We start from the raw sequence: 25710 nt of genomic DNA on the forward strand, positions 1-25710 counted from the left end.
CTCGGCCCCTTAATTAAGCCTCCTGATTTTCACCTGTTCTCCCAAATAGTCCTCTCCCGAAAGCATCAGCCACAACTCCAAACCCATCTTCAGCTTGATGAACTTCTTCTAAGAAAAGATCATGTCTATTTGCCAAACCGAGTTGATTCCTTCTTATCTCTTGTATGACTGAGTGTTGACGAGCACAGATAATACATTCCGGGTCAGAATCGGAAAGGCACCTAATCAATGAGTCTTCAGTTAGATAGTAAATATATAGGTGTAATGAAACGATCGTACCGCTGATGATAGCTATGCTTGCACATGAAATGTACGATTGGCAAATCAAGTTGAGTTCCACACAATGCACATCTCGTAACTTGAAACACCTCAGGGAGGAACTCATTACTCTTATCGTGCAGTGCTTTACGCTTAACGTCTGTTTCGGAACGATAAGACTCATACAGGTGTTGATCCTACATCATTTGAGCTTTACGTATCATAAATCTTTCAAGCAGCATCAAAACGTACGGACTCAATTTCTCCTTCATTTTCTTCTACCTTGCTCTTTAACCACTCTTTGATATTGCCGACGCTCGCTGTGCCATTCCTACTGAGAAGCTGCACAACAGCAAGAGGAGGTAACAACTTGTACTCGTCGATTTTTTCGAGGACTTTAGTAAGCTCAGCTGCATGACTAGAAAGGATGACCGGAGATGATGTGAGGTATTGAAGGACGAGGGGATAGAGATGGCGGTGAGACGGGCCATATAGCTCGAGATATTCAAACACCTTCTTGGATGCAGCTTCTCGTTCCGTTCTCAAGGTCGTACCCGCATCCTTGCTCTCTTCCATGTAACACCTCAATACATCTTCGTACATCCCTATACCTTCCCAAAGTCTCACCATCCCTTCTTTGAAATTAACAGTGGAACAAAGCATGAGCGCATGTAAAGGATCGTAAGGGGTCTTTTCACTGTTGATCAGAGCAAGAGCTTTATCCCTCGCTTGTTGTGCAGTAGCTTGATCGGAAGATGTAGTGGAAGATAAGTAAAGTTCAATAAGCGTGTTCCAAACTGCTCTTTGATCTATACTAGAAGGGTCTGTAGGCGGTGGAGAATCAATATTCCTAGTGGGGATATAGGGTGTAGCGGAAGGAACAAACGGCACTGTAACCTTCTGGTTCCAAAGATTGAGGGCAACTGATTCAAGGAAATAGATGAATAAATTGCGGTGGTCTACAAAATGAGCAAAGTATTGTCTTGGGGAAGGCGGTTCATAGCTAAGTATATCCTCTGGTTTACCTTCGGGTAGATCGACTAGTTCGTCTTCAGCACCATTCAGTTTATCATCTTCCGCGGCGGAGGATGCGCGGTTTTCGGATGGAAAATCTCCGGTAAACAAACCTGTCACTTTATTATACCCAAGGTATGAAAGTACTGCCGGCCGCCCAGTACTGTCGGCCGGATCATTCAATCCATCGGCTTTGTCCAACTTTGTGGTTTTTTCTCTTCCCAAGTTGCCAGAACAAAGATCAATAAGAAGCGACGTTGTTGCTTCTGGCTCTTGGTGCAACAATGTCCTTCCATAACGAACCATGTTTTCTTCACACTTGTTTCTCATATAAGCTTAATACTAATTCCTCATATACTGTCACTCACAGCTGCGGGCCCCAGTCCTCGCAAGTATCGCAAAGCGTCTGCAACATTTCCAACGTCCTCAATTTGTATTCTCAAGTAATCTTCATGTTTTCCAAATCTTTTTGCAAGATATGTAGCATGCTCAAAGAATCCAGCTTGCCTACAAACCCTTATCGCCGTGTCAAGGTCGAATGGCAGTTCCCCCTCGCCTTCTTCTCCAGAATCATTATATCGAGATTTAGTCTTGATAAATTGATCAAGCCGAGCTCGATCCGATGTTTTAGTGTAGCAATTTAGTAGAAGAGTTGTGTGATCTGGATTAGCAAGCCCGCGTGAATGAAGTTCCTGAAGATATGTTGTAAGATTGTTGATTTGTTGAGCATCTAGAAACTATTGAACATCAGGCTAGCGTCAATATTTCCTAATATAATTACCTTTCGGATGACATAACTGGGCTGCAGATGACCAAGAGTCATGACGAACTGCCCCATGGCACCTTCAAAGTCGCCTTTGCCGTAGAGATAGTCACCATACCGTCTGTGAATATCCGCCACCCCTGCTTCACCTAAACCTTGTGAGCGCCCAAGTGATATTGCCAGCGTATAGAAGTTTCGTCTGTAAAGGACTTCGAGCTTGGCTTGAGTAGAATGTTCCTCTAATCGTGAGAGCTACAAAATGGTCATCAGTCATTAGAATCACTATCATCAGGTGAAACTCACTTTCCCATTGTCACCATAAATATATATGGCGCCCCATTGGCACACAACATCTCTAACGCCGTCTCGATATGTTCCCGAATAGCTTACAATCTTGTTTTGTAAATCAAAAATGGTAACTGTGGCAATGTCGGCTAATGCAGTAGTTTCACCATTGAATTTTGCATATTGCCTGATTGTAGTCGGCGCCGAAGAGACAGTGGGGTGGAAGGGAGGTGAAATCATTATTAGGTTGTGTCTATAAACCGAAACGCTCAATTTCGGCCCCTCATAAGCATAATAAGCACCCCTTCCTTCTAGCCCGTAGAAATAAATTGCCTCATCACGAGCTACAATCATTTCTCTCCTTTCCCAATCCATCACAGCGCATCCGAGTCCACACCCTAGTTCGTCGAGAGCCCTCGCCTCACTTTTACCACTGACTGACACACTCAAAACCCTATTGGTGGTCACGATAAACAAATTCAAACCGGAGGCTGAAGACGACTCATCGACGAGGCGCTGTTCCCGAAAACCCAAGCCAGTCACAGGCTCATGTGATTCATGTACTACTCGGGCTTTTGGGAGGACGGTTAGGGCTGACGGAGATGTTGTTAAGGACTGCAAGAAATGACGGTAGAGAAGGACAGTTCCATCTCCTAATCCAATAGCTAAATGCGACAGATTGGTTGTGAGAGCAACAGAAGATACTGGATGTGGTCTTTGACCATGTTGAATTCGGACATTTCGCAATAATACCGGTTGTCTATCTTGATTCTTTATGTCCTCTTTTGCAAGGTCCCATACTTTGAGAACGGGCCATAAGCTACCACCTTCCTCCCCTATCCCTACCAGTAGCCCTCCAGCTTCCAAAAGAGCTGTTGCACGGCCACTACCTTCCCAAGCATTGAATACTCGTTCAGGTGTAAAATGCTTGTCCAATAGTGTTATGGTTTGCGAAGACGATACAATTACATAAGGCGGCAGAGGCGAACCTGGTGACGTTACAGTGAAAACCGTTGGAGGGGTAAGCTCCTACGTCCATATCAACAATGCTTGTCATCATCTAGCAACTATACCCACCCGTATGGCTCGGGGAGATTGACCCATATCTTGGACATCTTGGACTTGCTCTACGTCAAAAAAGCTAAACTGGCGCCATTGAGGGGCTGATGGGCCTGCTTGAGGTGAGCCTATCTCCATTTTTATTGAAAATGATGTAGCCGGGAGTTTAAAAGAGAAATATAAAAGAATACAAAATGTGTTACATGACAACAACAGTAACGCCTATACACGCCTATCAAGAATCAAGCTTTTTCGAGCCTAACTTGGTGTTTTCTTTCAGGACATATCTAATGCATATTAGTTTATGCATATTCACTTGTTCATCCTATTGGGAGTTGAGTGATGTTTTCCATGCATAGATAAAAGAAGTAGAGCTAGCCTGTAGTTATTAAAAGATTTGTATGCAAAAGAGCATGGTGGAGGTCGTTCACTTTTTATCTACCTTATCGAAAAGTTTAATTGTTAATCTTTATCATATCTTATCATACAAGACAATTTACCTCAATGTCGCACGCTGACATCAGTTATATCCCGGATAAAATCAAGACGTGAGGCTTGAAAAGATTACTATGTACAAAGGTTTGCTAAGCTCTTTTTGGATAGAAAAGTCGACTTTTATGACCATGTTGTTTCTCAACTTGAGGCTCTGTTAGAAGGCGAGCGATACTGGGTGAGCATGAGTATGAAGATGGGTATACTTATAACTCTCCAAGGTGACCAATCTCGCACAAGCTTCTGCCCTCTTGTATCATTCTTTTCTTGCGTGTCCGTTGTACGGCGGAAATGCGCTCAAACCTGTCGTTAACTGGACTGGTATATTGCTCTCGTTCTTGAATCAGTATCGCTCTCTAACCATCTATAGGCTTCTACCTTCATCCTCCCTCTCGTCTTCCATCTCCGGTCTCCTCTCCTCTCTTACTTGGCCCATATCATGGACGGCCCGCTTGTCTTTCCATCACCCTTTCAGCCGGTCGGAGCGTATGTGCCGATGCCTTTCTTTCAAAGAAGACATTAATTGTTTCTGATGTTGAAGCGTACCCGGGACATATTGCGTGCGATGGCGATACAAAAAGTGAGATTGTTGTGCCCCTTCGGGATGGCTATGGACAAGTTATCGGTGTTCTTGATTTGGATTCTACTGATTTGGGAACATTTGGAGAGCAAGACAAGCAGGGCCTGGAGAGGGTAGCTGAGCTATTAGCGCGAGGATGCAGTTGGTCGTAGATGGCTGTATGATTTCATAAAATGGTACATCGTAGGTGAGCAGCAAAACAATTTATGAACAGCAGCCCTTTAGATTCCGACTCTTTGTCTCTCCAAAACACTTTTCTGTGAAGCATCTCGTGATACTCGCCTAAGCTGATCTTCAATACAGCAACCCTCAAACATAACATCCACTTACCAATAATACTCTAGGACGTCGTGAGCTGCTAAACGTTGTAAGAAGCCTTCGTCGTGGGTAATGACAATAAGTTGGAAATTAGCCTGTTGTCGACGCTCGCGGATTATTCTATTTCTTGTATAAGCAACCCTCGTTTGGGATTTCTTTCTGGATTGGCATACTCTGCAAGGGCTTCAGCAAGAGCATTAATGTTCTCTTGGTCAAGATTGGTCGTAGGCCTAGTAAAGAATTTAATACTTTTCTTTGCTCAAAAATGCTCAGACTCACTCATCCAACGCCAACACACCACAACCTTGTCCAAAGCTCTCCGCCAAGGCTAATCTGATGATTATACTAGCCAACACTTTCTGTCCTGCAGAGCATCTTCCTCTCATGTCAAGCTCTACCTCGTTTTTGACCATGGTGACTCTGTAGTTATAAGATTTGCGGGTAGATGAAGAATTCGATTCGTCGTGGGCTGATACAATACGGATACCGTCGATATCTGTTCCTTGATAAGTTTTGTTCCAGAGATGGCCAATTGTATCATTGATCTCGTCCATTTTTATGGAATGATATCGCAAAATTGCACTATTGAACATTAGCGTCGGTTCAGGATATTTATAGTAGCATACTTGTCTAACGCTTTCCCATATTTCTCCAAATCATTATTCGCATACTCGCTGATTGTTGTCTTGATCAATTGTTCCTTGAATACATTATCAATGTTTTTATAGTCTGTCTTCAATGTCTTTTCAAGCTTCTTGCGGTTTTCTATCATAGCTAAGAGATGACCCTGAGTAACTGACATCTAGTAGATAGAGATTTAGCGCTGATTCCGATAAAAGAGAATGATTCTTACTTGGCCCTGAGCCTCTGTAGCTTCATCCAGCATACCTCCGTACTCTTGATTGAATTTGACTCTGCTCTCAGCAGCTTCTTTGATATCTAATATTTCTAACTCTTTCTTGACTTTCTCAATCTTGACTGCATCCTCGCGGTATCGAAGATTACTACTAATGTTTGTTTTGAGAGACTCCGACTTTGAAAGTTCAGAAGAAAGTCTGGCGATTTCTGTATCAATCTTCGCTCGAGTATTGTTACACTGAGACACCTGTCGCTTAAGATCGGCAATATATGAGTCGTTCTCTTGAATCCTCTTGTCATTGCCTTCTGTGAGATATCTGTGCCCATAATAAGTATCCTGATCGATGCAACTGTTAAAGAAGCTTCAGGCTTACGTTTGACAAATTTTATGTTTGCCTTCAATTTCTCTGAGACTCGATTGAAACTTATTGAGCTCTTCTCCTAGATGGCTTTCGGCGCTGGCTCGCTCTGTTCTAAATCTTGTTAACTCGTCATGTTTTTCTTTCCAAGGTGTCTCAGTCGCTTTCGCGTCGCTTTCGCATTTCTATTCGCCCACTGCCTATCAGCACTCAGCCGAGTCTTTTTCAAAATGGTGAGCGAACCAATAATTCCGCTTCTAACACCACCTGCATATTCCTCATGTCTGTTAATGCCTCATCAGCAAGTTTGATTTTTTCTAAATGGGCTTGATGTTTAGCCACAGTTGTATTCCTTCGGGAAATCTCGTCTGCTGTAGAACGTAGCATATTAAGTTTTGTCTCCTTCTCTGATGAGATACGTTGTTGCTCGCGAGTCAAAGCTTTTCTAAGATTTCAAGCTGTCAAAAACTTTGTGCGAAATAGAACATGAACCCACATTTCTTGATTGAGCCTGTCATCCTCCTTTTGAACCTCTTCCACGGTCTTGGAGCTTCCAGAGCTTTCTAATTCGGTCTTTAACCTTGTCACATCCCCTTCTAAATCTTTGATCTCATTATTTAGCCTAGCAACAAGACTCAAAGCAGATCTGAAGTTTTGAATATCACGGATATCGTTCTTGACTTTTTGTACTCTGGCCTTGGCATCATCGACTTGCGCAACGAGTCCTTCAAGTCGCTCCTCACGGTCTTTTATTTGCAAGTTCATGTCAGGTATGACGGTTTCAAGCAAGCGAGTAACTTTGTCTTGACTTGGCACCATTGACTGTAAACGTCGCATGGTTGCTCCCCACAATTTCTCGTCTTCCTCGCTTTGCTTGATGGACAGGTTATCTGCATGTAAGGCTTCTTCAAGTTTTTCTTGCATCTATGATCATATACATCAGTTAGATCAAAGGCAATGAAAATACTCACATGTGTTATAACAGCATTTTCCTCATTCGAATTGATTTCACGGTTACATGCATCGCATTTGTGGCCAATTTGTACTGTTTTGAGAAAGTGCTCCCACATGGTTTTAGATCCTTTTTTGGTTGCCAATAAACTTGATAGTTTGAGATTAACTTCATTTTAACAAGCCAGATCATCCAAAATTACCTCTGAGCATAATTGTATTCATCTGTGGCTTCTTGGATAGCACCCGAGAGATTCATAGTTTCTTCAAAATCACCAGCCAAGAGCTCTTGCTTGATTGTGGCCTGTAAATCTAATCCAATTATCAGCACTGCCATTGTTTCCCCAGTAGTACAGAACCATACCCGTTGCTTCGGCTTCTATGTCTTGTAAGTTACCTTTCAAATATCCTATAGAGGTATGTAATTGAGAAAGCTCCCGATTTGAAGCGGATGCAGCACTTTCTTCCTGAGTCAATTCTCTGTCTTTCCGGCTAGATTGAAACTAGTAAGCATCTAAACGTTATGACGACAATCAACTCATATTCGCACCTTATAGCGCCAACTGCTTTATCTTCAATTTCGTCAAGGTCAATCTTGTAGATGTCTTCATTGACGTATTCCCAAAACCTGACAGCGTAGGAAGTTAACCTGCTCGTGTAAGTTTACCCTGCACGAGCGAACTCTTGAAAAGTAGAATCAAACGGACAAATTCTCAATTTGGGCCTTCTTGTTATCCAAATCTCTCCTTTGCAAATCTAATTTGGCCCTAGAGTCGGCCTTACGGTTGAGTATAGCCAATTCTGCACTAATTTTGTCTCTCTCCAAATCCTTTTGACGTATTGAAAGGCCCTTCTCTCTCATCTGCTCATCGTATTTGGCTTCTCGTATTTGGTTTTGCAATTCATCATAATCGGAAGTAAGTTCTTTGATTTTGTTGAGGAGTATGTCAATCTCAGCTGAAGGGTCAAAGAAGCTATGATATTCATCCTCAGCTCTGAGGATTTTCTGCTTGAGATTGCCCTTTATGCCCATCAACAAGTGCATGAACAGTGTGTCGAGGAGCTTACAATTTGCTCTGTCTTGCTAGACCTAATGGCTAGTGTAGCAGCTTTGGAGGAAGATAATTTATTTAGTTCTTCTTGCAAATCTCTTTCACTCTTCCAGTTCTCTGTCTACATATGTTTAATTAGCATTATGTTTTATTCAGAATAATACTCACGTGCAGCTTCTTTAAATCATTCTCAGCCTTCCTCACAAAATCGTGCAGCATATCCACAAATTTCTCTACCTCAGAGTTTGGTAATGGGAAATTATTATACTCCGCCAGATCTAATTCTTTGGCAACTTTTTTCATAGCCAACTCTCGTTCTTTGACATTTCGCTCATACATCTTTCATATCCCTGTCATTTTACTTTTATATGAGGGTGGTTGCGAGAACTTACATGTCGATTGGCTAGGAGAGCCCCCTGTTTGCTTGCGAAACTCCGTTCTTTTGACCGCAAATTTTCATATTTGCTCTCTTCCAAATCCTTCTCTCTCTCCTTTGCATTACGCTGATCAACAAGCTTGTTTAGATGAGCGTCGAAACTGCCAAGCATATGAAGAAGTTCTTCAGTGGATTCTACGATCTTCTTGTCAGCATAGACATATCTTTGACTGGTCGCTCAACAAACCCTGCATCTCTTGCATGTTATCTCTAGCGTACTTTTGATTTTCCTCATACATTTTTATCTTTTCTTTCAGAGATTCGTATTTTTCGAATATCCCTCTAAATTGGGTAGCATCCTCATAGAAATTTGCGTTTCGGATCTTGAGTGTTTCGTAGCGCTCCTTAAGATCTTCCAACTCTGTCTGTTTGCGAGCTTGTATAGTTAAAGATTCTTGTAACTCTTTACGCATCTGCCAGCTTTGAGCAAAAATTGCAGCTCAATCAAGATAAACCAAAGACGTACACGCTCAGCTTTATCTTTGTCAGCTTTCAGGAATTTGAGACGCTCCTTGTCCACCTTCAATTCTTGAGTACGCTCTTTCCTCAACGATTTGATATTCTCTAAAGCTTTTGTATACCTGACCTGATCAACCTGCAATCTCAAACGCCTGCTTGACAGACCTACTTGGTCGCTTCAAAGATATCATCAAACTTTTTCTTGAGTGCTGCTGGTTCCGAGAGGGGCCAATTTGATTCTTCCTGATGACAAAAGATGACATTTTCGAGAATTGATTTTGATACACCAAAGAGGTATGGTACTTCTTCGTCCATTTCTGAACATTTCGTCGAAATTGTGTTTCTCTGTACTTTCCTCAGCGCCTCCAAAGATTACTCTAGCTTTTGCACACCTTGCCATCGCCACCGTCCATATCTGTTTTGGCCAGGATTCCTTCCAAAGTTTTCATGGTCAAGGCTCCTGTCTTCTTAGTCGTAACTTGAAGATTTCGGGTAGCAGTCATTCGTTCGCGCTTGGCGTTCCAAAAACGAAGACGAACTTGAGCCTTCACTTCCTTTTCACCTGCCATCTAAGCGCACATCAACAAGATGTTGAAAATTTCATGATGAGATGAAAATACTTTGGGGTCATGAACAAAAGCTCCACCTTTAGTATTTGGTGGCAGGTCGCCGGTAGTAGCGTATTTTAAGCATTCAATAATAGTCTTTCAGCCTGTCAGCAAACCGTTAACAAAGTTGCTGGGCCGTTTTTACCGTTTTGCCGCTACCATTGTGGCCGACGATAACTGTTAGTGGAGAGTAGAATTCAATGACTTGGACATGTTTGTCATCAAAAGAGCGTATCCCTCTTATAGCAAGCTTGTTGAGAGATGCCCTATTCACTTTGTGAGCTAATATCTTGTCATACGTGTTTTTCTTACATCTTAAATGACCCTCGTTGTATATGTACACTTTTAAATGAGGATTTAGAGATTCACGCGTCATGGAAAGTCGCGTCAACCTCAACCACCGTGGGAAACCTAAATTGATAGTGGTAAGGCTAGTAATTTTCTGTGATAAGTTTGACGTTGGATAACAAAGAATGGATTGGGTAAGTTTATTTTCCTTATATAATTTGCATTTTGATAACTCAACAAGAACAATAGCTACTGTCATCGTTTCCTTCTTGGTCTCGAGCTACAATTCCCGATGTCACTAAAAGTGAAACAAAACAAGGTCAATCATCAAAATCTGCAGCATTGGAAGATGACATTGACGCTCCGCCTCCTTTTCCAATGCTCAACTCCCATCAACGTTCTATAATATCTTCTTCGAGCCCTACTTCAGCATCATCTGGTGAAAATCTTTCAAAGAAAGGTCCAGTTCCAGCATTGTCTTTTGCCGTTGCTCCTCCTTCGCCTACAAGTTCTGTCAAGGATAATGAACCGAGCGATCTCAACATCGCCATCATCCCAGACAACATCCCTATTGGTGACATGGCTCCTCCCCCGAGCACTGTGAAAAAGCCAGCTTTTGGCTTGCAAACTGGAGGAAAGGATACAGAGACAAGGGGTGAGATGAAAAGGAAAAGGAAGGGAAAGGTTGCTCTCACGCCAGGACACTCGCCTCTAGATTGGGCAAAGTTGACCTCAAGTGGCCAGGATCTGCGCGGTGTGACTAGTTTTCAGAGAGTGACACTTGCTGAACTCAAAGAGGTAAGAAAACAAGCGCTTAATCAAAGACGTGTCTTATCTGTATGAACCAGCACAATACTCGCAATGACGCGTGGTCAGCATTCAATGGCATGGTTTACAACATCACTCCTTATCTTCCATTTCATCCTGGAGGAGAAGACGAACTTATGAGAGTAGCCGGGCGAGATGGAACGAGATTGTTTAGTGAGTTGTGCCCAGACATCATTGGTCATTTGCCGTGGTTAAGCTGAAGTGACCTCAGTGTTAACACATTCTTGGGTAAACATGGATTACATGTTGAAAGAGTGTATGGTTGGGGTCTTAATCACGAGCTGAAATGCTTCTCATTCGCATGAAGTGTGTGTGGATGTGATTAAACAATTGTATGATTTCTCAATTGCACCCTCGTATCGCATATTAGACACCATATATTTATTGCATTGCTTTTCCATCCTGAGCCCATGCCATGCCATTCTTGAATAACTCCCAGTTAGTCACAGATCTAAAACGAGAGGTCGAAAAGGCATTTTTCGATTTCAGGCACGAGGCATTAGATTATACATTTGGCCGAGTATTGGTAAAATACAGAAAAAGACGGATGGGTTTGTTCAATGTATTTCAACATTGATTATATTCCGCAACAAAGTATTTTTTTAGTATGCAATCCCCAGCAACGCGAAGCGATCAACATCCAAACCTACTGCCTTCTCGACTGCTTTCAAAACGAAATACAGCCTCTACTTCATCACCCAACACTACAGCCTCAAATAGGCGTAGATTTGGTGGCTTGCTTGCTGACTTGGGACTCGACTCAACTCTACAGAGCGAAACATCATCAAGGGCCAGCCCTTCGCTGAAATCTATGATTAGAAATGATGGTCCAGGCATCGAAGTATTGTCAAGCTCAATTACATCCTTTGCAGACCGAATATCTGCCCTATCTCTGGCCATGGGTGGTGATATAGACTCGAAACGATCTAGCTCGCGGGGGAAGGATAGAAACTTTCTCCACTTGGCGACAGAAGGTGTTTACTATGAGGGTTGTTTTGTTGATGGCGCCTCTGAGGACAGCGTAGGCGGCGGATTGCAAAAGAATGCCAAAAAATCTAGATTAGGATTAATAGACTTACCTGAAGATCTGTGAGTTCTTTCTCAAAAACTATATCGGCTCATAAAGTACTTACTGACAGCAACCCTCAAGCATATTAGAAGTCTTCAGCCATCTTCCTTCAGATCACAACACTCTACATGTTCTATCTCAAGTCAGTAGACGACTCTATCGCATTTCTCAATCACCTTCACTATGGGCAAGAGTACTTGAGTCATCAGGCTGTGTGGCAGAGCTCAAGAAGGAAGTTCAAGAACATGCGGTTGGAGTCTGGAGACGACCAAAAGGGGCCTGGCATGGCATCAACTTTGTTGCCGACACCTCGACTGAACCCATTCAAGACATTGAAGGCAACATGCTGCCTTCAAATTCCATTCCATTACACTATCCCACCTTATACCGAACATTACAGACCTTGCCGACTCTTATTCGCTCTCTTGATCCTGCACAAAAACCAACTGCCATCGCTCTTGAAAGTCATCAAGATAGCGTCTATTGTGTCCAACAGGAAGGTCGATGGATGGTCACTGGATCCCGAGATAAGAGTTTCAAAATTTGGGACTTGACGGCTGTTGAAAGGGGAGAACAAGGACTTGCCTTAACTGTACCAGAGGCACATGAGGGAAGTATCCTTGGGCTTGCTTTTGACCTGGACACTCAGGGAAAGGGGACCCTTGTAACAGCTTCTTCAGATTGCAAAACAAGTTTATGGAATGTTGACCTGTCTGAATACGAAAAAACAGGCGTGGTTCATATTCAAAAGAAGGAAACTTTTAGACATTCGTCCACTGTGTTGGACGTGGCGCTCACCCCATCGTATGTTGTTACAGGGACAAAGGATTGCCATGTGCGAGTTTACTCACGCAAAACATTGGAACTGCATGGAACACTCAGCGGGCACAGAGGTCCAATCAATTGTATCACCCCTCACAAATTAGTTTTAGGAAGTGATGATCAGGAGCGAAGCGACGAGGAAGCGATAGTATCTGCAAGTGGAGATGGTAATTGGATTATTTGGGATGCTAAAAAACTTGTTCAAATAAGAAAAGGAGCGGGCAATGGTAGGGGATTGGCTTGTGTTGCTTGGGAGGTAGGTTTTCTCATGCAATCCATGTTATTTATCTAACGAGCATCCGTTGAAAGAGAGACTACATCCTCACTGGAGATAATGAAAGTCTCATCAAACTCTATGACGCTTCCACAGCCAATTTGCTTAGGATCTTTCAAGGACACAACAGCCTGGTAAGAGCAGTATCAATGCGCTTGAGGGAGGGGCTTGTCGTCAGCGGTAGCTACAACGAAGGAGTACTAGTACGTCCACATTCTGAATCTTGGCAGTTACTGGCCCGAAAGCTCATACGGATTTAGATATGGGATCTATATTCCGGTCACCTAATCAAACGGCCTACCCTTCCTAATCAAAGCTCTTTGGTTTTCGACTTGCAAATGAGTGCTAATCGGTTGATCATGTAAGCCTCCTTATCCGGCTTTGTGTCTAGCTTATCCGTACAACGTTCATTCATCTAATAGTGTTGGGCATGATCGCACAATTAAAATGCTGACTTGGGGAACAAATCTTCCCTACACAGACTTACTCGTTTAAGGTCGAAAATAGCAAGGGTACGTGGTAATTTATAATTCATTAAAAAGCTTTGGTTGGTTGTGTTGGATAATGACTGATTAGACTTTTTGTCTAGATAAATGCAACAGGGTTTGCTCGATGGTGCTCCCTGTATGCATATCGCTGGATCCTCGATTTCGGCCGCTTGCCGCATAACGGCTGTGTGACTGCGATAATTAGTCAAACCATCCACATTCCTACAGAAGCACGCCCATCATCATCGTACACATCTACCACAGACTTCAATTACCCAGGGCATTTCAACCAGCCACCTGCCCTTGACGTTTGAGGGGATCAATCGCAATCTGATCCATATCACTCCTGATTCTAATCTCTATTGTCGTTCCTAGTATCCATCCGTCTATCCCATTGAGCTTTTTCCAAGACTCTGCTGGCTACCTGAATGATATCCATTCTGTTCTACTTCATAGAATCCATTCAGGCCTCCGCAACAGAAGACACGGAAACAATTTTTGGTTCGGCGATGTTGATTCTTTGTACCAAGTTAGGAAGACTTATTACGTCATCTCTGAATTTATTCAGGGTTTAGCGTCATCAGATTAAGTCTGAAATGAAATCAACAAAAATCCATAAATACTTCGCGATCCAACATTTTCTTCCGCACATCGACAATTCGATTTTGCATTTATTTTTTCAAGAAAATATTTTTTTTTCGTGAATTGGGTGACGACTGACAGCAGTTACGGCGAGGTAGCTCCTATTGGTGAGTACAACGTTTGCTACAGCGGAAGCTTCTTTACTAGCACGCTGACCAGTCTGAAATTTTTTTATACTTGTGACGCACAGACCACCAAATACAGTCAACCGCTCAGCCACCATGTCGCAAACGAATGCAGACACCACCACTTCTACGACACCATCTTTTGTCGCAGCCCTCGTCACGGCTGGTATTACTGTTGGAGCCTTTTCCGCGGTATGGCTCGTACTCCACGGTAGGAGTGGCCTTGTAAGGGTCTTTCAGCCGAGGACTATACTTCCCCCGCAAAGGTGGGTATTAATTAGTTGCTGAACAGAATGCTTATGAATATGTCAGCAAACGGCCTCAACCACTTCCTTCTGGAATAATATCTTTTTGGAAAACGCTGTTTATGACGCCAGACGAAGACATTATTGCGAGCAATGGCCCTGACGCCTACTTTTACATCCGTTACATGAAGGTCTTTGGGCTCCAGATGCTTGTCCCTTACTTTATCCTTACTTGTACTATCCTCATCCCTGTGTCTGCCATCTCTCCAAATAACAATTTGGGAGGCCTTAATTCACTGACATTTGGTAATATCCCCAATAACAAGCAGATCAGGCATGTTGCACATTTCCTGGTGGCTATCGTGCTCATGTGTTGGACTCTGTTTTTGATTTGGAGAGAATACAACCACACAGTTGCTGTTCGGCAAGCTTGGTTATCCTCCACTCAGCACCTTTCTCTTGCTCGTTCTCGGACAGTTGCCATGACCAACTTGCCGGAATCCGTTAACTCTGCTTCTGGCCTCAAGGAGCTTGCCGGTGTAGTTGCTCGCATTGAAAACAGCGGCACCACTGGTACCAATCTGGTATCTCGCGGATCCACCGCTACCGAAGGTACTGCGGTCAATGGTGACTTTGAGAGTGGTGTTAGACAGGTTTGGTTGACGCGCAAATGCCAGGATATAGAGAAGGTTTGGTTGGAACGAAACGCGGAATGTACACGGCTCGAAGGAGGTGTTTCCAAGCTTCAAAAACTTGCTGTAAAGAACGTTAAAAAGGGCAAGACTCCGGAACAACAAAGTAAGTCTTGCTTTCTGTTTCTTTCCATAGGCACAGTGGAGACGTTGCGCCATAATGACGACAATCGCTGACGATTGCTCCTTTTTTGCTATAGACAAGCTCGATACTGAATCTTCTGCTGGCGATCACATTGACAAATATGTACTGCGCAAGAAGCGACCCACATGGAAGCAAGGTCTTCTCGGCCTTGTTGGACAAAAGCAAACTCTGGAGAGCTCTCCCGAATATATCCACGAGCGCAACGTCAAGCTTTCCCAACTTCGCGAGAATATTGAGGAACTTCCCCTTGGCAACACGGCTTTCATCCGCTTTTCTTCTCAACATGAAGCTCACTCATTTGCCAAACTTGTCAGCACGACTAACAAAGCCCATAGACACATTCGCAGTGGTGTTGAAGCTACTCCCGAGGATGTTGAGTGGCCCAACATCTCTATGAGTCCTATGCAGCGTACTGGACGGTCCGTCGTTTCCTGGGCTCTTACTCTTGGTTTAATCATTACCTGGGCCATTCCTGTAGCCTTTGTTGGTATGGTTTCCAATGTCGACGCTCTCTGTAAGAAGGCTAGCTGGTTGGCTTGGGTTTGTCGTATAAAAAAGACCCCTCTTGGTATCATTAAGGGTGTCCTCCCTCCTGCTTTGTTGGCTGTCCTCTTCATGCTTTTGCCCATTGTGCTACGAAAGATTGTGAAGATGCAAGGTGAAATCCGAAAGACGTAAGTAGTGTTTGCTCACTCTTTACCCATCATGCTGACTTGAGATGAAGTGATATTGAGCTGAAGCTATTCACCCGATTCTGGCTTTTCCAAGTTATCCACGGTTTCCTTATCGTTACCCTTGCTTCCGGTCTCATTGACGCTTTGTCCAATATTAATGAAACTGCCAGCCAAACTCCCACCTTGCTTGCTAAAAAACTTCCCGGTGCTTCTATCTTCTTCTTAACCTTCATTCTCACTGCAACCTTTACTGGCGCGGCCAAGACTTATGCTCGTTTGGTCCCTTGGGTCATGTGGTGTCTCAGAGGCTTCTTGGCTGGCAACACCCCTCGAAAAGTTTTCGTCAAGAAATACGCTATGGACAGTCTCTCATGGGCTACTACGTTCCCTCCCACCTGTCTTTTGATCTGTATCACCATGGTGTATTCTGTGATTCAGCCCATCATAACCATTCTGGCTTTCTTGGCTTTCGTCCTACTCTATATGGCCAACAAGTACATCATCCACTGGTGTGCTGATCAGCGTGATGCTCAAGAGACCGGCGGTCTTTTCTACATCCGGGCTCTTCGAACAGTCTTTGTATCTCTCTATCTCGAGGGCATCTGTCTTGCTGGTTTGTTCTTCCTTTCTACAAATGAGAACAACAAAAGATCTACGACTGGTTTGGTATGCGGTGCCATCATGGTGAGCCTCTCATTGAATCTAATGAGTAACCCAATTCATCCGTTTTTAGGTTGTTATGATTGTGATCATCGCTCTCTTCCAGATTTACATTGACTGGTTCCGATTTACCAAACCTTTCATAAACTACGTTCACTCTACCTCTTCGTCTCCAAAGTCAGCTACCATCGAGCCCAAAACCGGTCCTGCCAAACATTCTCCTACCGAAGAACACGAATTGGCTGGCCCAGAGTATGGCAACACCTCTGGATTCCATGCTCGTGCATTTGACCATCCCGCTTTGTGGAAAGAACAGCCTGTCGTATGGATCGCTGCTGACCCTCTTGGTATCGGAGCATTGGAGACTGAGCAAATCAATGGCAAGCGCGTGCAAGCCAGCATGGCCTATGCCTTTATGAATGAAAAGGGCGCTATTGATGTGGAAAGGTCACCACCTGATGAGGCTTGGTATGGCGGTCAGACCATTTAAAAGCAGATAGTGGCAGTGGGTGAGCTGTCAAGTATAATCATTGAGTATGCCTACTCTTAGCACGTTTTTCACTAAATAAGCTGGTTTAAGGTAAGACGTAGGGGAGGCATGACGTTTCAACATCTATTAATACACGATTTTCTTGATATTATCTTCTTGGCCTATATTAATGTATAAATAATAGTAATAGGTGGTCCCAAAGTATGCATACAACCTTAATACTTTTCGTGCATGTGTAAGCCTATGCAAATCATGAACTGATAATTCTTTCCATCATATCGGGAAGATGAAATGTACTTTATATCTAAATATCAATAAGAGTGTCACATTTTACCAGCCAAGAAAAAGTTTGTAAATACAGTATTAGTGCACCAAATTCGTAGAAAATGACTACAAATTTTTATTCAGGCGTTTGATTCGCTCTGTAGCTAACAAATCCTCCCTCAGGTGCGTGACTATACCCACTCTATCAGGAGGCCCTGATACGCCATGACTACCAATCTTTTCCATTGTTTGTGTAGCTTTTTGGATTTTGCTAGATGTGTTGGATATTCCGTTCTTTTCTTGGTATCGTAGCATCGCAAGAGCGACCAAGAAATTCTCGGAATGGCGAAGAAGTACAGGAGATTGTAAGTCTCCTAGGAAAATGATGAGATCGAGGAGAACTGTTTGGGTGACTGATTTCAAACCCTACAAAATCTCGTTAATCAAAGACGATGAGAGTCGTAAACAGATGAGAGTACCTACACCATTGATACTCTTTTGATCAAATGAAAAGGTGATGAGCCTTGACCATTCTGGCCAAACTCTGGACCACATGGTATTTATCGCATCGTCTTCAGCTTCACTGTAACCTTGTTCTGTGTTCCGCAATGGTCCATCGTGTATCGCAAGCAAAGACACCCGGAAGACCATGAACACCAGCGAGACCATTTCAGAAGCGTTTCCTTCAGAGTCATCGATTGTCATGTAATCTGCAGAGGCACGAAGACAGAGAGCAATAGCACGCGATAGAATTGGATACAGGGAATACAGTCGTGTTCGGGCACCTCCCATGGTGATGTTGAGAGATGAGAGAAGGAGAAAAAGGAAGAAATGCAGTTGTATCGAAGTAGCCTAAAAGCACTTATCAAATACATTCCACGACTAGGCACATTGTGACACTCACGTTCAAGGTAAATTTACTCATACTTTTACCCAATAAACCCGGCATAAGAATTTCAGCCTGGCACAGTGCCATTCCTGTATGTGTCAAAATCCCAAGCAAAACATCCGCAGTCATGGTGCTATTGGTAAGAACAGGATGAGATTTGAATAATATCTTGACACAGCCGGGAGCAATGTCAGATAAGAGTCGTGCGTATTCAGTAGGCACAGGGCTGATAACAGCGGGAGTTTCGCGGTAGACATGAGTAGTGAGGGACTTTATGAAATTAGTCATGATATCACCACAGCGGTCCTACAACATACGTCAAGTAAAGCGTATAACGAAACCGGAGCAATCGGTAGACCTGAGACAATAGTTTTAGTAGCTTGGAACAAAACTCTCTCGATTTGGTTGTCGGTTGCTGTTTTTTCCGAGATCCTTTTGGCAGTTTCAAACAGATCAACAATGGTTTGACGCTCAACCTTGCAATTTTCTAAGCAAAGACTAAGGATAGCCGATATCTGGTTCAAAACATGCTGCTCACATCTCAGCAACCAACTTATGAAACGATGTTCATCGACTCACCACAGCTGAAGAGGAAGGAGTTAGGCACAGTACTCGATTAGATGCTCTAAGTATAGGGTTGGGATCGAAATCCCAAGCATTTTCGGAAATTGTCTTGCTCAGTTTATTCAAAAAAGAGCCAAATTCTTTATTTTCAATATTAATGAGCTGCACCATTCAGCGAAGACACAAAATTGACCAACCTTGTGCTCCGCTTTCCGAAATTTGATTGAACGCTTGTACAAAACCATCAAATGATTGCAATATGATTTCTAAATGATTTCTCTGTCCCTTTGCCGCTTCCAGCCTTATTATATAGATATATCAGTCAAGATACGCGGGCGGTCATGCAGTGAAAGTCGTCTGACATACAAATCTTTAAAGACTCTATCAGGAGAGTAGACCCGTGCCACTTCTTCAGTTTGATTACCGGGATAGAGAACCTGAAATGCTTTGCCCAATGGAGAAACGTTACTATGACCCTTATTAACAGCATTTGAATCATTCTGAAGTTGTGTCAGAGAACACGCGGGATGATGAATTAGAAGCCTACTAGAAAAAGCTGTTGGTATAAACCTGAGCGCCCAAAACTACTCTCATGTATTAGTCTCGCCTTTCTTATATTGACATATTGAACCGAACCTGTTCACTATCGTTTTGAGGAAGGATTGGCCTACACCCGGCTAAATATTGCACCTTGTATACAATCCATGCAAACTTACATTGTTCAATGACTGCTTGGTCGCCGTATTCTGCCTCAATTTCATTAACCATAGTGATTGCAACCTTGCTAAACAGCAGACTGCAGTGTTGACTGATGAGAGAGTTTCCTAATGTCAATTTTCCAAACGCTCACGGAATGGCCCGTGAAATCGCTTCTCGTTCAACTCTAATGATCGCTACTTGGAGCACTTGAAGCGCCAAAAGTCTATTTTGCGAGCAGTTAGCCATAGATACTAAATCTGCTATCTTGAAGAGAATATTGCGAGCTAATCGTTGAATGGGAACAACGTTTTGCTATCAACAAATGTTTAGATTTCTGTAAGCCTAACACACATTAAACTTCGGAAATGCAAACCTTGAAAAACACAATCATCATGATGTCCAATAATGTTCGTTGACTGATGAAATCATATTTTTCTATTTCGTCACCGAACTCAATGACCATACCTGTGAACAAATTGCCGACTAGAGCAGATTTTTTTGTTTTGGTTTCATGTGTATCGCCACTGATAAGGATGCGCGCTGAACTATCCAATACGGATCTCAGAGCAGGAAGCATTGCTGCAGTGAACATGGTCGAGTGTAGCCAGGGCGAACTGCATGCAGCCTTGACATGGCGGGCGAAGCGTTGAGCAGCCATCCAAGATATTGTTACCCCCGACGCAAGCATCTCCAGACCAAAGGAAATAAGAGAATATGTGACGTTCTGTACATCAGCAAGTCCACCAACTGTATCTGACTAAATCACTGTCAACGACAACGAAAAGATTGGGACCATAACTCACTTGACGAATGGGTTTGAATTGCTTGAGGCTTGCAGCTTCTTCATCCAACAATTCATCGATAACGACCCACGAGATGACTGAATTATGTTTAGTATTTTGTCTGACGTTTAGTAAATCAACTCACTGCCCCAGTCAGGTAGAGCCAATCTAATTCTGCTCAAATGGGTAAGTAGAGCAAGTCTCCTCTCGTCACTACTTTTCAGCAAATACTCCTCAAAACATATTGATATGGCTTTTAAATGAATGGGTAGAAGAGCTTTTATGATGATGAGGTTATTGGGTGTTGGCTCTTTGCTGCTCATTAGAATTTCAAAGAAAATGAGGATCAGGGAGACGGCGGAATCGCGCCAGTTTGAGACTTCGTAGGTGATTGACTGATCGGCAAGCTCGATTATGAATGTTACAAGACGTTCCCGGGCCAGCATGCTGTTGATGTCAGCTAAGCGTCTCTTCGAAGAAGACTCAACACACCGCTCATTCTCAAATGAATGCATCTGTGAGCGAATGATGAGATCCAAAGGTGCAGGATTGACACTCAAAAGCTTCAACAGTATTCTAGCTCGAGATCGACGGTCAATTTGACAATCTAGAAGCGGCCAAAGGCTGCATCCGAGATAAGTATTTGTAAGTCTACTGTTCAGTTGCACTTACAGATTATAGAGAATTGGACTGATCTGGTATAACTGTATCGCGAATTAATTCCACGGTTCAGCTATCAATGACTTACAGAGCCATTTAAATCATCCACCATTGCCGCTTTTGCCGACAATAACCACAAAAAGTCCAAGATAATTTCACAAGGACATCCATCCTTCTTCAAAAGGCGAGCAGCAGTGAGTACCATGTCTGCATCAAGCTGAACACGAGCCTGCGTGACAACGGTTTGGCGTTTCTTAATCGTACTGAGCATCCGCGCGTGAGCCTACTTCCCAAACCGTAGTAAGACCAATGATTCACCTTGGTGTTTGTTCAACCTCAACACCTTTTGAGCCAAAAGATGTATCAATAATGTCGTCGACTGTGACTCCATAAGCTTGAAGAATCAGTAACATTGCCCTCTGGACCACGTCCAGACTGACTTATTTTAGCATCTAATCACCAGCAAAGGTTGAGGACTCACTCCATATCAGTCAAATTGTCCGGATTATTAGATATATCTGTAAAGATACCGGTACCTACCCTTGCGCATAAAGCTATAAACTTGCTTGCTTCAATAGGGGTGCAGTTGGCGCCTACAGCGATGACAAGATCAAGCTTAGCTTCAGATACCGAATATGATTTGTCTCTTGTGGATAAGTTCCCTGTAGCCTGTTGATCCACTAATGCAAGGAGAGCTTCCCATGGAATTTCTACTCCAGAAAAAGATAATACGCGCATCCATCGACAGACGCGCGTAAAGTCGACCATACTCTCCAGAGAAGCGACCAAAGACGATGACATGATATCCAGCGAATTTGAATGTTGATGGTTCAAGAGCCGAGGCAGAGCTCGGTAAGCCACGTCCTTAAAAAGCCTTGAGATTAGATTATAGAAAGGTGTCAAAAACAACTTACCTTTTCAGCCAGGGTACCCAGGTCTTCTAGCCATTTGGTGAGAATCTCCATAACGGTTGAAAACAATACTCCTGCTTCGCCCATATTGACCATTTTGCTGACTGTTATACCAGCCATTTTGGATGCCCTCTGCCTTTCATAAATCCAATGAAAGTTGGTTAATGGATAAACTCACTTGAACCTCACCAGTCCCCCCCATATCCTCTATGATGATGTTTTCTGCCGCATGTTTGCACCGATCATATACCATGACAGCATAACTAATTTGAGTCAGCATGAAGCCTTGTCAGCTGTCTTAATACTTGCAGGTCTGGATAGAGATCATGCATGGCATGCAGCCAGCTCTTGACATATATTGTCCCCAATCTTTGCCTGTCAGCTTTGTATGCATCAACGGATCCTTTCGGAGCCACAGGACTAGATCGAACACCCGGTATACGATGATGCTGCGAAGCATATATCTTAATGATATCGCGCAGACATTCCTCCTACGAGTCATTTTGATCAATCATCCGCTATACGATTCAATTGAATTGCAAACCTCTGACATGAGCCATCCCAAAACAGCTTTTCCTAATCTCTCTAAGAAATACTGTAAACAAAGTAAACTAGGCCAAGCCCTGGTGCAGATTAGCCTTAATCCAAGTTCATTTAGAGCAAGATCCAAGTCATTGAGTAAAGCTTCTATGGCAAGAACCAAAATCTCTGTGGTAGGGGAGGCGTCCATCAGTAAGGGCAGGATAAACCCGGCCTGAGTTTCTGGAGAAATTTTGGGTTGAAAGAAGTGTGGAACAGAAATGAATCCGCATAATGCAAGGTGGTGAATAAAGTGTACAGAGATTCTTTCATTCTTCAGATAAAGATCGAAAGCAAGACTTTGTGTAACAACCTCAAGAGACAAAGTCTCATAACATTTCCCATCCTCACCATTTTCGTTGTCTCTAGTTGGTGAACCTTGGGGCGTGAGAAGCACTTCATCGGCCACAAGCTGTTCCGTATGTAATGCGTTGCAAGTTGGTGTTCGAAGGAGAGCAGTGACATATGCTAGCCATTTCCCGGAAAAGAGATATTCCGTTCCTTGGGGTTTTCCAAGATTCGAAAAATGGATGTAATCGGCCATTGCCGGAGAAACTTTTTGGTCATGGGCCTGAAGGCACTCTTCATAAACGCGTAGAGTTGGTCGCAGATCAAGAGGATCTGAAGTATTCACCTTGATTCCCTCAGTATGAACTCTGAGGGAGCCAGATGCAATTCCATTCTTGACCAACTGGTGTTGTATCCACAGCATACCAAAACAAACTCCTATCTCATCAAAAGTAAGTTGAAACATGTCTTCTTTCAACATCGGTATGTCTTCATAATGCTGCTTGAAGCTGGCTTGAAGATCATCTAAAGATATGACGAATGGATCCTTTCCCTCTTTGGATACTTCATTTATTGTAACATGTCTTCCAGCGCGACATTTGTCGCCGCCTTCCCGTTCTATTTGATTAATACATTCCGGGTGAAAGAAACGTTGACAATCATTTCTACAGGCATAAGCTTGTTTGGCCAATCCCCATAGAGGCTTGCAGCAAAAACCACAAAGAGTGAGAGTAAACAAGTTAGCCAAAAAGAGATCATGCTGCTTCAGTCTGCGACATGTCATTTGACAACGAGGCACATTCCCATCAATTATTTTCTCTTCAGTTGATGGTAGTGCTGGGCAAAACTTGATGTTGGTATATCTGGAAGAAGCCAACAAAGTGCCATGTCTTTCATGCGAGGATGGCGCATGAGAAAGCGTCTCGATCTCGTACACAAATACTCCATCAAAATTGCCCTGATCGAAGTTGGCAAAGCAATTCAAATGCCTTGTCTCCTTGCACATCGTGCATTGGAGTCCGAATCCGCGCGGTGGATTGCCACAGACAGAACATTTAATGGTTTCTGTTACATCATCGTTGCTACTGAACCTCCAAGGAATAAAATGATGATCTTCAGTCTGGTCCTCACCTAGCGCAGAGGACTGACCCGTTTCCCATCTAATTCGTTGAGCTTTATAATCAAAGGTAGCCAGACGCCGCGAAATCATATTGTGACCCATAGAGCTTGGAAAAAATGTGGAGAGGATTTCGGCAGCTATCCGACGAGGGCCAGGCGGGGCATAAGCAATGATTTCCAGAAGATCAAGTGGTACATCTGGCTTGGCTTTGATAATTAGAGAGATAAGGCGTTGAATGCGAAAGATGGCTGTGGGTTCAAAGTGAGCCGTGTCAATGGTAGAAATGATTGCCGTTAATAGCCTGGGTATGAGAGCCGCTATGTTGATTGCTATTGACGAAGAATTCTGTATCGATTGTGTATAGAGTAGTCCAGGCATATCACTAGGATAAAAAGTGCTTGTGGGTGAGAAGCGTTTCCAACCAGTGGAACTTTGACTTGTGGATGTATCTGTAGCATCTGAAATGGCAACTGTTGGTACCGTGAAATCAGGTGATGTAGGAGAGTGGCCTTTTTCTAATGAATTTTATATGTGTCAGCTCCGATAGAATTTCGGGATACATACCTGCCCAGCCACCCTTTTCCGTATTTCGCGGTTCTCTCCTTTCCCGAGCCAAGCGTTTTAACAAGTCTTCGATTCTGCCTTCCAGCCATTCTACCACTCTCATCTCCATCTTTCCCATCGAATACCACCCATCAATCATTATGCTGACTACCTTTATCTTGATTTTTTCATCTCCCTTCCTGTAGATATAAGAGGCGATGTCTAGACATGCTGCTTGCATAGCATGAGGAGGAAGTAAAGGGCGAAAGAGGCGAATTGGATGAAGCGAATCGACTGAGGTGAGGGACTGAAGCACCGCCAAAGTTTTCTCAAGCAGGTAAGAACCTGACACACTTGGAACCGTAGAGGTTGAGGCCCGTGGACTACTCAAGTCGGTCGTTGTCAAGCCTGCGTTCGTGTTTGTCTGTTTGCCTTTTTGGAGTCCTGGAGAGACAGAAGAAAACCTTCCTGCTCGCCTTTTAATTTTGACAGGCGCGGCATTCAGTGTTGTAATATCCATACCTTGGGAATCTGAAAAGAGATCGAGGCCTTGCTTTTCAGCTAGCGAGAACAGACCACGAGTTTGCTCAACAAGATCGTATGTTGATTCTGTATCCCATTCACCCTCTTCAAGAACTATTTGGTCTTCAAGGTCTTCACTACCAATTCCAGTACCAGCGCTAGTGTTGCCCTGGCCATGACCAAGGCCTGGAGTGCTGACTGTGTGGGCTGCAGATGAGATAGCCTGTCCTATTCGAACAACCCTTCCTTTCCACTTTCCCTTCATCCGACCAGAGATCTCTCTTGCAGAGATAGCTGCCCTTTCAAGAATATCTGGTGCTTGCTCTCTCATTTCCAGTTTGTCCAAAAGATGCAAAAGTAATTTTTGCGTTTCATACAGACCTCTGCTGTTAATAGGTGAATTTTTTACTCCTTCATCAGATATTGCATGCCTGAGATCTATCTTTTGACGGCTCGGCGACGAAGCCTGTTCAGATGAAGGGAATCTTGAAGGGAATGGTAGAGATGGATTTTGCAAGTGAATGGGCAATCTCGACGAAGAAAGACAATCAGGATTCGTTGGTGAGAGTAAATCTTCAAAGTTTTCTTGATCCAATATTATCTATACTCGCAAATTTTAGATACAGCGGTTAGTCTTTCATTTCAACGACTTACTTGATTGGACGGTGGGCCACCAGGCCGTATACCAAGCGTCCTTCTGGCATCCGCTGGGCCAAGCCTGCCTCCTTCTGGAACGTTCAGCATCCTTGTCGCCCTGCCAAAACTGGCCTCCAATTCTTATTATGATAGTGTTGAAAGAATAAATCAGTCGATGATAGGAGGAAAGAGGTGGAGGTCAAAACGGAGATAAAGGGATGTCCACCAGGCACGACAGGATACTTAAGTTTTATAGTGAAACTGACAGTCCTGTCATCTTTGAAACGTTTTCTTTCTAATCTGCAATTACAACATTTTT

At 43.4% G+C, this 25710-nt stretch overlaps 7 protein-coding genes across 7 annotated transcripts; 4 read left to right on the top strand and 3 right to left on the bottom strand.

The window, feature by feature from the left end:
- Positions 1 to 13: 13 nt before the first annotated feature.
- On the bottom strand, positions 14 to 3517 carry L203_101574 (uncharacterized protein; the record flags this gene model as incomplete). Its single annotated transcript, XM_066211013.1, has 7 exons — positions 14 to 221; positions 280 to 455; positions 511 to 1590; positions 1641 to 2009; positions 2054 to 2287; positions 2339 to 3349; positions 3398 to 3517. The coding sequence occupies 7 exons, from the start codon at positions 3515 to 3517 to the stop codon at positions 14 to 16; spliced, it is 3198 nt and encodes a 1065-aa protein (XP_066067110.1).
- A 366-nt stretch (positions 3518 to 3883) lies between these two features.
- Positions 3884 to 4603, top strand: L203_101575 (uncharacterized protein; the record flags this gene model as incomplete). Its single annotated transcript, XM_066211014.1, has 4 exons — positions 3884 to 3927; positions 3983 to 4049; positions 4093 to 4192; positions 4242 to 4603. The coding sequence occupies 4 exons, from the start codon at positions 3884 to 3886 to the stop codon at positions 4601 to 4603; spliced, it is 573 nt and encodes a 190-aa protein (XP_066067111.1).
- A 69-nt stretch (positions 4604 to 4672) lies between these two features.
- Positions 4673 to 9868, bottom strand: L203_101576 (uncharacterized protein; the record flags this gene model as incomplete). Its single annotated transcript, XM_066211015.1, has 24 exons — positions 4673 to 4733; positions 4782 to 4889; positions 4943 to 4999; positions 5049 to 5351; positions 5396 to 5571; positions 5623 to 5944; positions 6002 to 6171; positions 6230 to 6431; positions 6483 to 6910; positions 6958 to 7087; positions 7141 to 7249; positions 7302 to 7429; positions 7488 to 7586; positions 7645 to 7958; positions 8006 to 8110; positions 8158 to 8328; positions 8382 to 8560; positions 8613 to 8838; positions 8892 to 9006; positions 9054 to 9229; positions 9277 to 9453; positions 9505 to 9588; positions 9638 to 9758; positions 9834 to 9868. The coding sequence occupies 24 exons, from the start codon at positions 9866 to 9868 to the stop codon at positions 4673 to 4675; spliced, it is 3996 nt and encodes a 1331-aa protein (XP_066067112.1).
- A 97-nt stretch (positions 9869 to 9965) lies between these two features.
- Positions 9966 to 10893, top strand: L203_101577 (uncharacterized protein; the record flags this gene model as incomplete). Its single annotated transcript, XM_066211016.1, has 4 exons — positions 9966 to 9974; positions 10030 to 10578; positions 10629 to 10761; positions 10820 to 10893. 4 exons carry the CDS (start codon positions 9966 to 9968, stop codon positions 10891 to 10893), a joined length of 765 nt encoding a protein of 254 aa, XP_066067113.1.
- A 322-nt stretch (positions 10894 to 11215) lies between these two features.
- Positions 11216 to 13268, top strand: L203_101578 (uncharacterized protein; the record flags this gene model as incomplete). The annotated part of the gene is made up of 5 exons (XM_066211017.1): positions 11216 to 11697; positions 11759 to 12755; positions 12809 to 12976; positions 13034 to 13134; positions 13196 to 13268. The coding sequence occupies 5 exons, from the start codon at positions 11216 to 11218 to the stop codon at positions 13266 to 13268; spliced, it is 1821 nt and encodes a 606-aa protein (XP_066067114.1).
- An 856-nt stretch (positions 13269 to 14124) lies between these two features.
- On the top strand, positions 14125 to 16934 carry L203_101579 (uncharacterized protein; the record flags this gene model as incomplete). The annotated part of the gene is made up of 5 exons (XM_066211018.1): positions 14125 to 14294; positions 14341 to 15071; positions 15166 to 15784; positions 15835 to 16468; positions 16518 to 16934. The coding sequence occupies 5 exons, from the start codon at positions 14125 to 14127 to the stop codon at positions 16932 to 16934; spliced, it is 2571 nt and encodes an 856-aa protein (XP_066067115.1).
- Positions 16935 to 17324: 390 nt separating this feature from the next.
- L203_101580 (uncharacterized protein) lies at positions 17325 to 25499 on the bottom strand (the record flags this gene model as incomplete). The annotated part of the gene is made up of 25 exons (XM_066211019.1): positions 17325 to 17624; positions 17682 to 18050; positions 18103 to 18357; positions 18405 to 18617; positions 18667 to 18791; positions 18849 to 18952; positions 19018 to 19151; positions 19199 to 19235; positions 19288 to 19318; positions 19368 to 19447; positions 19502 to 19662; positions 19724 to 20107; positions 20154 to 20230; positions 20278 to 20579; positions 20625 to 20756; positions 20805 to 20836; positions 20881 to 21055; positions 21111 to 21227; positions 21274 to 21656; positions 21707 to 21835; positions 21882 to 21966; positions 22013 to 22194; positions 22248 to 24205; positions 24255 to 25356; positions 25410 to 25499. 25 exons carry the CDS (start codon positions 25497 to 25499, stop codon positions 17325 to 17327), a joined length of 6957 nt encoding a protein of 2318 aa, XP_066067116.1.
- Positions 25500 to 25710: the final 211 nt, after the last annotated feature.

This window comes from Cryptococcus depauperatus, chromosome 2 (genome assembly GCF_001720195.1).
Source record: "Cryptococcus depauperatus CBS 7841 chromosome 2, complete sequence".
Classification (NCBI taxonomy): Eukaryota; Fungi; Basidiomycota; class Tremellomycetes; order Tremellales; family Cryptococcaceae; genus Cryptococcus; species Cryptococcus depauperatus.